General features: G+C 54.0%; 2 protein-coding genes across 2 annotated transcripts; both read right to left on the bottom strand.

The window, feature by feature from the left end:
* Positions 1–1614: 1614 nt before the first annotated feature.
* On the bottom strand, positions 1615–1929 carry LOC309686366 (feather keratin-like; the record flags this gene model as incomplete). The annotated part of the gene is made up of 1 exon (XM_082499017.1): positions 1615–1929. One exon carries the CDS (start codon positions 1927–1929, stop codon positions 1615–1617), a length of 315 nt encoding a protein of 104 aa, XP_082355143.1.
* Positions 1930–11389: 9460 nt separating this feature from the next.
* On the bottom strand, positions 11390–11698 carry LOC309669282 (feather keratin-like; the record flags this gene model as incomplete). The annotated part of the gene is made up of 1 exon (XM_082479900.1): positions 11390–11698. One exon carries the CDS (start codon positions 11696–11698, stop codon positions 11390–11392), a length of 309 nt encoding a protein of 102 aa, XP_082336026.1.

Genomic DNA, 11698 nt, shown 5'->3' with positions numbered 1-11698 from the left:
AATAGTATGATTTTCAAGAAGGCCAAGTGCCGGGTCCTGCACTTGGGTCACACAAACCCCATGCAGCGCTACAGGCTTGGGGCAGTGTGGCCAGAAAGCTGCTTGCGGAAAAGGAGCTGGAGGTGTTGTTCGACAGCCGGCTAAATATGAGGCAGCAGTATGCCCAGGTGGCCAAGAAGTCCACTAGCATCCTGTCTTGTATCAGAAGTAGTGTGGCCAGCAGGAGTAGGACGAGGGAAGTGATCGTTCCCCTGTCTTTGGCCCCGGTGTTGCCGCAACCTGGAATCCAGTGTTGAGTTTTGGGCCCCTTACTACAAGAAAGACCTTGAGGTGCTGGAGTGTCTGCAAAGAAGGACAAAGAGGCTGTTGAGGGGTGTAGAGGAGAAGTCTTCTGAGGAGTGCATGAGAGAACTGGGGTTGTTTAGCCTGGAGAAAAGGAGGCTGAGGGGAGACCTTATTGCACTCTACAACTCCCTGAAGGGAGGTTGTGGCGAGGTGGGTGTCAGTTTTCTTTTCCCAGGTACCAAGTGATAGGTCAAGAGGAAACGGCCTCAAGTTGCACCATGGGAGGCTGAGGGGAGACCTTATCGCGCTCTACAGCTCCCTGAAGGGAGGTTGTGGCAAAGTAGGTGTCAGTCAGCCTCAGGTTGCACCATGGAAGGTTCAGATTGGATCCCAGGTAAATGTCTTCGTGGAAAGCATTGTCAAGCAATGGAAGAGGCTTCCCAGGGAAGTGGTAGAGTCCCCATGCCTAGAGGTATTTTATAACAGTAGACATGAACATAAGGGCCATGTTTTCACGGTGTAGTTCTCGTGTTAGGTTAAGGGTTGGACGCACTGATCTTAAGGGTCTTTTCCTACCTCAAGGATTCTATGATTCTGAGTGTGTGCTGCCATGGAGAACTTGCATCATACGAATGGCTAGAAGTGCATTAGTGTTTCCAAGCCTTTGTCTGGGCAAGTGAAGGGCTTGTGTAATGCGCTCAAAGCCCAGAGGGTTAGAGTTGGTGGTTTTGCTGGGGACATAGTTCGTAGGAGAGCTCTTGTGGCCCTTTTCCAGGCAACCTGATGGGCTGTGTATCCCTGGCTTTGTGGCGAGTGAGATTGGAAGACCCTTATGTGAAGAAGGAAAGTGGAGGCGTGTGAGTCTGTGATGCAGGAGAAGTTTATTGAGGCCAAAGAGTGCAAAGGCAGGAGCGCCAAGTGGAAGGGAGCTGGTCTGATGAACAGGTAGGGTGACCATCACCTTCCACTCCTTCTTCTGTGAGATAGACCTTGGCAGAGCAGAGAGGTCTTCCTGGCTCGCAGTAGGAGGGGCACCGAGAGGTCTGCAGTGAGCTTTGGCTTGTCCGAAAGTGGTGCAGCAGAGCGTAGTGGACCTAGCAGAAGGGGCGATGCAAAGAAGGAAGTGTGAGAAGAGGAGGAGGCACATGGGCCATGTTTGCAGGCAGCGCGGGCTGGCCGTCTCCCTGCTTTCCGTGCTTGGTGCCTTGAGAGGAGGAGCCGCAGAGGATGATCTTGTCTGCAAGCAATGGCCTGCAGGTGCGTATCCTCAGTCTCTGCAGTGTCTTGCGTGATGTGGGTGGTTTGTGTGAGTGGTATTGTTGAGGTCCCTTAGCAGGGGTAGCAGCCTCTTCTGCCGCCGAAGCAGCCCAGGCCTCCCAAGCCGTAGCCGTAGCCGTAGCCGAAGGCGCCGGAGGAGACGGGCACTCCCTGGTAGCTGAGTTCGTTTCCCACGGCAGCGGATGCGGAGGATCCGACGGCGGTGCTCTGTGGGAAGGAGCTGAGGATGGGTCCTGGCAGGGTGACCAGCACGGCGGGAGGCTGGATGACGACGCGGGAGTCCTCGCACTGTCGGACACAGGGCTCGTTGCAGCTGTTAGCCAGCGGGGTGGGTCCGCAGGGGCGGCAGAGGTCGTTGCAGGCCATGTGTGTGGTGTGGAGGGTCCCTGGAAGAGAGGGAGGGTGTTGAGAAAGCGTAGGGCGGTGGGCGTGTGAGGGGGGTGTTGCAGGAGGGTGAGGGAGTGGGGAGGGCTGTTGCGGGTGCGAGGGGAGGCGTCAGGGCTGGTGCGGCTGTGTTCAGAGCGTGTTGGAAGAGAAGGTGCATGTGGGTCAGGAGAAGGAGGGGAAGGGGGTTGAGGCTCACCTTGCAGGGCGCGGAAGAGAAGGCGTGAGGAGAAGTGTGTGAGGGAGAGGCGCTGGTTGGGCTTTTATGCTGGTCCCCGAGGGGCGGGACAGGCTTTGCGCATGGCAGCATCATACAGCAAGCAGCTCTTGCATGCCACAGCGTGGCAAGTAACGAGGCGGGGTGTGTTTGCCTTCCCACAACGCACCCTTGTCATGTCCTCTTCTTGAGGACATGACCCCTTGGCCCTGGCGGCAGCTTTCAAGTGGCAGTAGTAGAGGCCAAAGGCTTGGCATTGATGGCGTGTGTCAGGGCATTTGGCAGATGTGACCAAAGCGTAGAAGTGGTGGGGTGTCGTCAGTGAGGTCATTCTGTGGCACTCTTGTGGTGTGGTTTGTGGGTGCATTGTGTAGAGGAGGCCCCATTTCCTCGCTGCCCCGTCAGGCTGCTCCGGGCTCTGGATGTGTGCTGGGTGTGAAGCGCTGTTCCTTGCATCGCATTTGGTTCTTCCCTTCCTTTGCTGCACTCTGTCTAAGGCTGCCTTTATGTCTCGCCTCTCCCATTGTCTCGTCTCTGAAGGTGTCCCAATGACCCTCTGTCTTGTAGGGTTGCCAGCTGAAAGGGGGTTGCATTTTGTGGCTTCTTCCCCCTGGGAGTGGCAGTGAGGGCAGGCAGAGAGGCTGAATGAGTTGGGGCTGTTCAGGCTGGAGAAGAGAAGACTCTGAGGAGATGTTATTGCGTCCTTCCAGTACCTAAAGGTGTCCTACAGGAGAGCTGGGGAGGGACTTTTTTCTAGGGCATGTAGTGATAGGACGAGGGGGAATGGCTTTAACCTGGAAGAGGGCAGGTTCAGATTAAATATTAGGAAGAAATTTTTTACTTTGAGGGTTGTAAAGCACTGGAACAGGTTGCCCAGAGAGGTTGTTGAGGCCCCATCCCTGGAGGTGTTCAAGGCCAGGCTGGACGTGGCCTTGGTCAACCTGGTCTGGTGGGAGGTGTCCCTGCCTGTTGCAGGGGGATTGGAACTTGATGATCTTCAAGGTCTTTTCCAACCTAAAGCATTCTAGGATTCTATGATCAGGGCTGGTACAGATCTTGCAAGCCCTGTGGTGTTGTGGGGCTGGTCATGCCCCCCAGAGTCTTATGTTGGCCCTTAGGTAGTGCTCCCCTTAGCTGGTGCTGGCACGTTTGCAGCCATGCCTCTGGCATGACACCATGGGCACCTCAAAAAGGCAGATGAGTTTGTGGAGAGCCCGTGAGTGTGGTGAGAGGCAGTGGGGGAGCGTGAGGGGCAGGCAGGGGAAGCTGGTGAGCCAGGGCCTTTGGGGGTCTTTACTTGAGGTGAGTGCCAAGGGGTGAGGCTCTCTGCATACGGTTTGATTGGCATAAAGACAATTTTCAGATAGCAGAGGGCATTGCAGGTGAGGATGCTGCTTGTTGCTTCAGAGTTGGGGCCCTGGGGCCCTGGTGTTGGTGGATGCGTGCCCAAGGGTTGCTGACTCTGAAGGCCTGCCCCAATTAACCCAAGGTGAGTGCTTTGCAGGCTGTTTGTCAAGCCAGCAGCGCTTGTTGCTGAGGAAGGTGACTTGCGGTATGAAGGAATGCTTTCCAAGTGGATGTACACAAGTCCCTGTGGCCTGAGAGGTGGTAGTCCTGACTGCCATGGGAGCTGGCTGATGTCCTCGAGAGGCCTCTGTGGATTATCTTGTGAAGGTCATGGTGCCTCGGAGCAGTTGCTGATGGCTGGAAGGGAGCTCATACCCCTGCTGTCTTTGAGAAGTTTGGGAGGGATGACTGATGAAAGCAGAGGTTGGTGGGCTCGACCTCGCTCCTGTGGAAGGTGATGGACAGAATGAAGCCAGCAAGCAGTGCCAATCCCAGGAATGACAAACAGGTGGTGGCAAGTCATCAGCATGAATTTAAGTAGGCGAAAAGATGCTTGACTAACCTCAGTGTCTTCAAAACTGCAGTGACTAGCTTTGTGACTGAGGAGAGAGCCATGGTTGTTGTTTACATCGACGTTTTAGGAAAGCCTTACACTGTCTCTCCTTGTAGGCTTGTAGAGAAAACGAGAAATCGTGGGGTGTGTAAGTAGCAGTGAGGTGGATTGCAAAGTGGTGGAAGCGCTGGTCCCAGAGTCTTTTGATGAGTGACCCAAAGTCCAGTTGGAGGCAAGTGTCAAATGGTGTAGCCCAGGAGTCAGGTCCATTGGGCCAACAGTGTTCTGCATCCTCATCAGTGTCCTGGGCAGTGGGACTGAGTGCCCCTTAGCAAGTGCGCAGCTGGTGCAAAATCTGGAGGAGTGGCTGAGGCAGGGGTTGGTGGTGCCAGCATTCAGAGGGAGCTGGAGAGGCCGGAGAAGTACAACAGAGAGGAATCTCTAGAAGTTCAACCGGGGGCAATGCAAAGTCCTGCATCTTTGGAAGAATAGCGGTGGTTACTAGGAGATGCTCTGGTCTGCCAGTCTGGAAAGCAACTTTGCTGAGCACGACTTTGTGTTGCTGGTGGAGAACAAGGTGAGTAGAAAGCAGCAATGCAGTCCTGTGGACACAGGCCAAGAGACTCCAGGGTGACATTGGGAAGAGCTTTGCCAGCATTTGGTGGAGGTGACGTTTCCCTCTCTTAGGTACTTGTGAGGCCCTGAGTGGAGTCCTATGTTGAGTTGTGGGCTCCCCATCGAAAGACAGACAAGGACTCAGTGGAGCAAGTGCAGTGCAGGGAAACCAATACACTGAAGCGACTTGAGACATCTTCCTCTGAGTGGAAGCCTGGAGAGCTGGGAGGTTTTTTAGGCAGGAGGCAGGGCCGTGCAGGGGAGATGTCCTCAATGTCTCTAAATCCCGCATGGGAGGTGTCGTGGTTCAACACCAGCCGGCAATTAAGAGTACGCAGCGGCTCGCTCACGCCCCCCACAGCAGGATGGGGAAGAGAATCGGAAGAGTAAAGGTGAGAAGACTCGTGGGTTGAGATCAAAACAGTTGTATAATTAGAGCAGAAGCTGCGCAGAGGAGCAAAGCCAAACAAGGAATTCCTTCGCTCCTTCCCATCGGCAGGCAGGTGTTGAGCCATCTCCAGGAAAGAAGGGCTCCAAGACGCATGATGTTTAATTCGGAAGACAATCGTCATAATGCCAAATATCACTGCCACCCTTCTTTCTTCTTCCCCCGACACCCGGCATTATATCTCAAGTATGATGTCATATGGCATGGAATCCGATCAATGCTTATCAATATCTAAAGGACAGGTGTCAAGAGGATGGGGCCGGAGTCTTCAGTGGTTTCCGGCGACAGGTCAAGGGGTACAGACAATTGTAACACAGGAAATTCCATCTGAACATGACGAAAAACTTCTTTGCTTTGAGGGTGGATAAGCACTGGCACAGGCTGCCCAGAGAGGCTGTGGAGTCTCCTTCTCTGGAGAGATTCCAAAGCCACCTGGATGCGTTCCTGTGCAACTTGATCTCAGTGACTTTGCTTTGGAAGGGGGGTTGGACTAGATGTTTTCTAAAGGTGCCTTCCAAGCTCCACCATTCTGTGCTTCTGTGACTCTGTGATTCTGTCATCTGGATAGACTGGATCAATGGGTTGAGGCCAGTTGCATGAGGTTCAAGAAGGCCGAGTGCCGGGTCCTGCACTTGGGTCACACAAACCCCATGCAGCGCTACAGGCTTGGGGCAGAGTGGCCAGAAAGCTGCCTGTCAGAAAAGGAGCTGGGGCTGTTGTTCGACATCCGCCTGAATATGAGCCATCAGTGGCCCAGGTGCCAAGGTGGACGCTAGCATCCTGCTTGTATCAGAAGTAGTGTTGCCAGGTGGACTACGGCAGCGCTCGTCTCCCTGTCTTCGGCCCTGGTGAGTCCGTTCCTGGAATCCAGTGTTGAGTTTTGGGCCCCTCACTATCAGAAAAACATTGAGGTGCTGGAGTGTCTGCAAAGAAGGGGAAGGAAGCTGGAGAGGGCTCTGCAGAAGAAGTCTTCTGAGGAGAGCGAGAGGGAAATGGGTTTGTTTAGTCTGGAGAAAAGGAGGCTGAGGGAGGCCATATCGCGCTCTAAAACTACCTGCAAGGAGATTGTAGCGAGGTGGGTGTCAGTCTTCTTTTCCCAGGTACCAAGTGATTGGTCAAGAGGAAATGGCGTCAGGTTGCACCATGGGAGTTTTAGCTTGGATCTTAGTTAAATGTCTTCATGGAAAGCATTGTCAAGCAATGGAAGAGGCTTCCCAGGGAAGTGGTCAAGTCCCCATGCCTGGTGGACTTTTAAAACAGTAGACATGGACATAAGGGCCATGGTTTCATGGTGTAGTTGGTCGTGTTAGGTTAAGGGTTGGACGCACTGATCTTAAGGGTCTTTTCCTACCTCAAGGATTCTATGATTCTGAGTGTGTGCTGCCATGGAGAACTTGCGTCATACGACTGGCTAGAAGTGCATTAGTGTTTCCAAGCCATTGTCTGGGCAAGCGAAGGGCTTGTGTATGCACTCGAAGTGCTCAGGATTAGAGTTGGTGGTTTTGCTGGGGACATAGTTCGTAGGAGAGCTCTTGTGGCCCTCTTCCAGGCAACCTGATGGGCTGTGTATCCCTGGCTTTGTGGCGAGTGAGATTGGAAGAGGGTTGTGAGAAGAAAGAATGTGGAGGCGTGTGAGTCTGTGATGCAGGAGAAGTTTATTGAGGCCAAAGAGTGCAAAGGCAGGAGCGCCAAGTGGAAGGGAGCCGGTCTGTTGTACAGGTAGGGTGACCATCACCTTCCATCCCTTCTTCTGTGAGATAGACCTTGGCAGAGCAGAGAGGTCTTTCTGGCTCGCAGTAGGAGGGGGACCCCAGAGGTCTGCAGTGATCTTTGGCTTGTCCGAAGTTCGTGCAGCAGAGAGTAGTGGACCTAGCAGAAGGGGTGATGCAAAGAATGAAGTGTGAAAAGAGGAGGAGGCACATGGGCCATGTTTTCAGGCAGCGCGGGCTGGCCGTCTCCCTGCTTTCTGTGCTTGGTGCCTTGAGAGGAGGAGCCGCAGAGGATGATGTTGTCTGCAAGCAATGGCCTGGAGGTGCATATCCTCAGTCCCTGGAGTGGCTTGTGTGGTGTGGGTGTTTGGTATGAGTGGTGCTGGCGAGGTCCCTTAGCAGGGGTAGCAGCCTCTTCTGCCGCCGAAGCAGCCCAGGCCTCCCAAGCTGTAGCTGTAGCCGAAGGCGCTGCAGGAGACTTCAAGTCTTCAAGTCTTCAAGTTGCACCAAGGGATGTTGAGATTGGATGTTAGGAAAAATTTCCTCACCAAAGGGGTTATGAAGCACTGGAAGAGGCTCCTCAGTGAACTGGTTGAATCGCCATTCTGAGATGTATTGAAAATATGTGTAGATGTGGCACTTAGGGATTTGGTTTGGCGGTGGCCTTGGTAGTCTGAAGTTAACGGTTGGACTCAATAATGTGGGACTGGGTGTAGAAAAGTCCACAGGGCCTGACGGGCTGCAGCCGGGAACGTGGAGGGAGCCGGGTGATGTCTTGAGGAGGCCACTGTACATTAGCTTGGCAAGGTTATGGTACCTGGGAGCAGTTCCTGAAGCCTAGAGAAAAGGTGATAGCCCTCGTACCTTGAAGAAGAGGAAGCTGGAGGATGTGAGAAAGTAGAGACTGGTGAGCCTGACCAAGTTTCCAGGGAAGGTGACGGAGGAAATGGTCCTGGAAAGAAGTTCCAAAGCCAGGAAGAAGAAGGAAGTGATGGGGGTTGTTGGCGTGGATTTCCAAAGGGGAAGTCGCGCTTGAGCAAGCTCCGTGTTGTCTGTGTTGAAGCAACTGGGTGTTGGACGAGGGGAGAGCAGTGGCTGTTGTTGAGCTATACTTGCATGAAGCCTTTGTCCCTGTGTCCCACTACACGCTCTTAGACAAGCTGAGAAAGTATGTGGTGTGTAAGTGGCCAGTGAGGTGGAGTGCAAAGTGGCCGGAGGGCTGTGCCTAGAGGCTTGTGATGAGTGGCAGGAGAAGATCCTGGCCCTGCTGGAGCAGGGTGGTGGGAGTGCATACTCTCCAGAGGTTGCTTTTGAACTAGATGGTTCTGTGTTTCTGTTTGCTAGGAGGGCCCATAGAGTCCTGCTGGGGAAGAGAGTTTGTCAAATCTGTGCTGGCAAGTGGAGACTTTGCCAGAGACGTACGCAGGGGGGTACTGTCATGTGGAAGCCCTCATGCCAGTGATACGCTTGTGTCATGTTTTGGAAGCCCCCCAGGTGCCACTCTGCATTGTTGTTGGTAGCCGTAGGGACATATTTCTGAGGCAAGGTCTTGTGGCCCATTTCCACCCACCCTGGTGGCCTGTGGAGCCCTGTCTTTGTGCCGGGTGAAGGCGGAAGAGCCTTGGGAGAAGAAAGGAACAGGAGGCATCTTGGGCTGTGATGCAGGAGAACTTTATTGAAAGAAAAGAGGGAAAGGGCAGGAGCAGCAAGTGGAAGGGAGCTCATGTGAGGTGCAAGTAGGGCAAGCGTCAGCTAAGGTCCCTTGCGTGCAGTAGCCGTTGCCGGAGTCCCGAGGTCTTGCAGCCGTGCGGTGGGAGTTGCCCAGCAGAAGTTCTTTGCTGGTGAAGGCATTTGCAGGGGCGAGTAGTGGACCTAGCAGACAGGGTGATGGAAAGAAGGAAGTGGGAGAAGAGGAGGAGGCACATGGGCCATGTTTCCCAGCAGCCTGGGCTGGCCCTCTTCCCTGCTTCCTTGCTTGGTGCCTTGAGAGGAGGAGCGAAGCCATGTGCCAGCGAGTAGCCGGAGGTGCGTCCTCAGTCCCTGCGGCGGCTTGCATGGTGTGGGTGGTTGGTATGAGGGGTGCTGGCGAGGGCACAACTTTGCTTTGAGGGTGGAGAAGCACTGGCACAGTCTGCCCAGAGAGGCTGTGGAGTCTCCATCTCTGGAGAGATTCCAAACCCACCTGGATGCGTTGCTGTGCAACCTGATCTCAGTGACCCTTTTTTAGAAGTGGGGTTGGACTAGATGTTTTCTAAAGGTCCCTTCCAAGCCCCACCATTCTTTGCATCTTTGCTTCTGTGATTCTGTCATCTGGACAGGCTGGATCGATGGGTTGAGGCCCATGGTATGATTTTCAAGAAGGCCAAGTGCTGGTTCCAGCACTTGGGTCACACAAACACTATGCCGCGCTACAGGCTTGGGGCAGAGTGGCCGGAAAGCTGCGTGGCGGAAAAGGAGCTGGAGGTGTTGTTCGACAGCCAGCTGAATATGAGCCAGCAGTATGCCCAGGTGGCCAAGAAGTCCACTAGCATCCTGTCTTGTATCAGAAGTAGTGTGGCCAGCAGGAGTAGGACGAGGGAAGTGATCGTTCCCTGTCTTCGGCCCTGGTGTCGCCGCAACCTGGAATCCAGTGTTGAGTTTTGGGCCCCTTACTACAAGAAAGAACTTGAGGTGCTGGAGTGTCTGCAAAGGACAAAGAGGCTGTTGAGGGGTGTAGAGAAGTCTTCTGAGGAGCGCATGAGGGAACTGGGGTTGTTTAGCCTGGAGAAAAAGAGGCTGAGGGGAGACCTTATCACGCTCTACAACTCCCTGAAGGGAGGTTGTGGCGAGGTGGGTGTCATTCTTCTTTTCCCATGTACCAAGTGATACGGCAAGAGGAAAAGGCCTCAGGTTGCGCCATGGGAGGTTTAGATTGGATCTTAGGTAAATGTCTTCACGGAAAGCATTGTCAAGCAATTCAGGAGGCTTCCCAGTGAAGTGGTTAAGTCCCCACACCTGGGGGACTTTTAAAGCAGTAGACATGGACATAAGGGACACGGTTTCATGGTGATGCAGGCTGTATCGATGGGCCGAGGCCAGTTGCATGAGGTTGAAGAAGGCCAAGTGCTGGGTACTGTGCTTGGGTCACAACAAGCCCATGCATCGTTACAAGGTTGGAGCAGAATGGCTGGAAAGCTGCCTGTCGGAAAAGGAGCTGAGGGTGTTTTTCAATACCTGTCGGAATATGAGCCAGCAGTATGCCCAGGTGCCAGGATGGCCTTGAACATCCTGGCTTGTATCTGGAATAGTGTGGCGAGCAGGACTAGGGAAGTGATGGTCTCCCTGTACTCAGTTTTGGTTCCCTCAGTGCAAGGAAGACATTGAGGTGCTGGACCGAGTGTAAAGAAGGGCAAGGAAACTGGTGAGGGCTCTGTAGAAGAAGTCTTCTGAGGAGAGCGAGAGGGAACTGGAGTTGTTTAGGCTGGAGAAAAGGAGGCTCTCTACAACTCCCTGAAAGGAGGTTACAGAGAGGTGGGTGTTTCCCATGTACCAAGTGATAGGGCAAGAGGAAATGGCCACAGGTTGCACCATGGGAGGTTTAGATTCAATCTTAAGTAAATGTCTTCAGGGAAAGCATTGTCAAGCAATGGAAGAGGCTTCCCAGTAAAGTGGTTAAGTCCCCATGCCTGGTAGAATTTTAAAACAGAAGACATGGACATAAGGATGACATGGTTTCATGGTCTAGTTGGTCTTGTTAGGTTAAGGGTTGGACGCACTGATCTTAAGGGTCTTTTCCTACCTCAAGGATTCTATGATTCTGAGTGTGTGCTGGATGGAGAACTTGCGTCATACAAATGGCTCGAAGTGTTTAGAAGACTTAGTTTAGAAGAAATTAGTGTTTCCAAGCCTTTGTTTGGGCAAGTGAAGGGCTTGTGTAAAGTGCTCGAAGTGCTCAGGGTGAGAGTTGTGGTTTTGCTGGGGACATAGTTCCTAGGAGAGCTCTTGTGGCCCTTTTCCACCCAACCTGATGGGCTGTGTATCCCTGGCTTTCTGGCGGGTGAGATTGGAAGAGGCTTGTGAGAAGAAGGAAAGTGGAGGCGTGTGAGTCTGTGATGCAGGAGAACTTTATTGAGGCCAAAGAGTGCAAAGGCAGGAGCGCGAAGTGGAAGGGAGCTGGTCTGATGAAGAGGTAGGGTGACCATTAACTTCCATCCCTTCTTCTGTGAGACAGACATTGGCAGAGCAGAGATGTCTTCCTGGCCCACAGTAGGAGGGGCACCCTAGAGGTCTGCAGTGAGCTTTGACTTGTCCGAAGGTGGTGCAGCAGAGAGTAGTGGACCTAGCAGAAGGGGCGATGCAAAGAAGGAAGTGTCAGCAGAGAAGGAGGCACATGGGCCATGTTTTCAGGCAGCGCGGGCTGGCCGTCTCCCTGCTTTCCGTGCTTGGTGCCTTGAGAGGAGGAGCCGCAGAGGATGATGTTGTCTGCAAGCAATGGCCTGCAGGTGCGTATCCTCAGTCCCTGCAGTAGCTTGTGTGGTGTGGGTGGTTGGTATGAGGGGTGCTGGCGAGGGCCCTTAGCAGGGGTAGCAGCCTCTTCTGCCGCCGAAGCAGCCCAGGCCTCCCAAGCCGTAGCCGTAGCCGAAGGCGCCGGAGGAGACGGGCACTCCCTGGTAGCTGAGTTCGTTCCCCACGGCAGCGGATGCGGAGGATCCCACGGCGGTGTTCTGTGGGAAGGAGCTGAGGATGGGTCCTGGCAGGGTGACCAGCACGGCGGGCGGCTGGATGACGACGCGGGAGTCCTCGCACTGTCGGACACAGGGCTCGTTGCAGCTGTTAGCCAGCGGGGTGGGTCCGCAGGGGCGGCAGAGGTCGTTGCAGGCCAT

This window comes from Vanellus vanellus (genome assembly GCF_965231255.1).
Source record: "Vanellus vanellus genome assembly, chromosome: 2".
In the NCBI taxonomy this organism is placed as follows: Eukaryota; Metazoa; Chordata; class Aves; order Charadriiformes; family Charadriidae; genus Vanellus; species Vanellus vanellus.
This window is presented reverse-complemented; position numbering and strand designations above follow the sequence as displayed.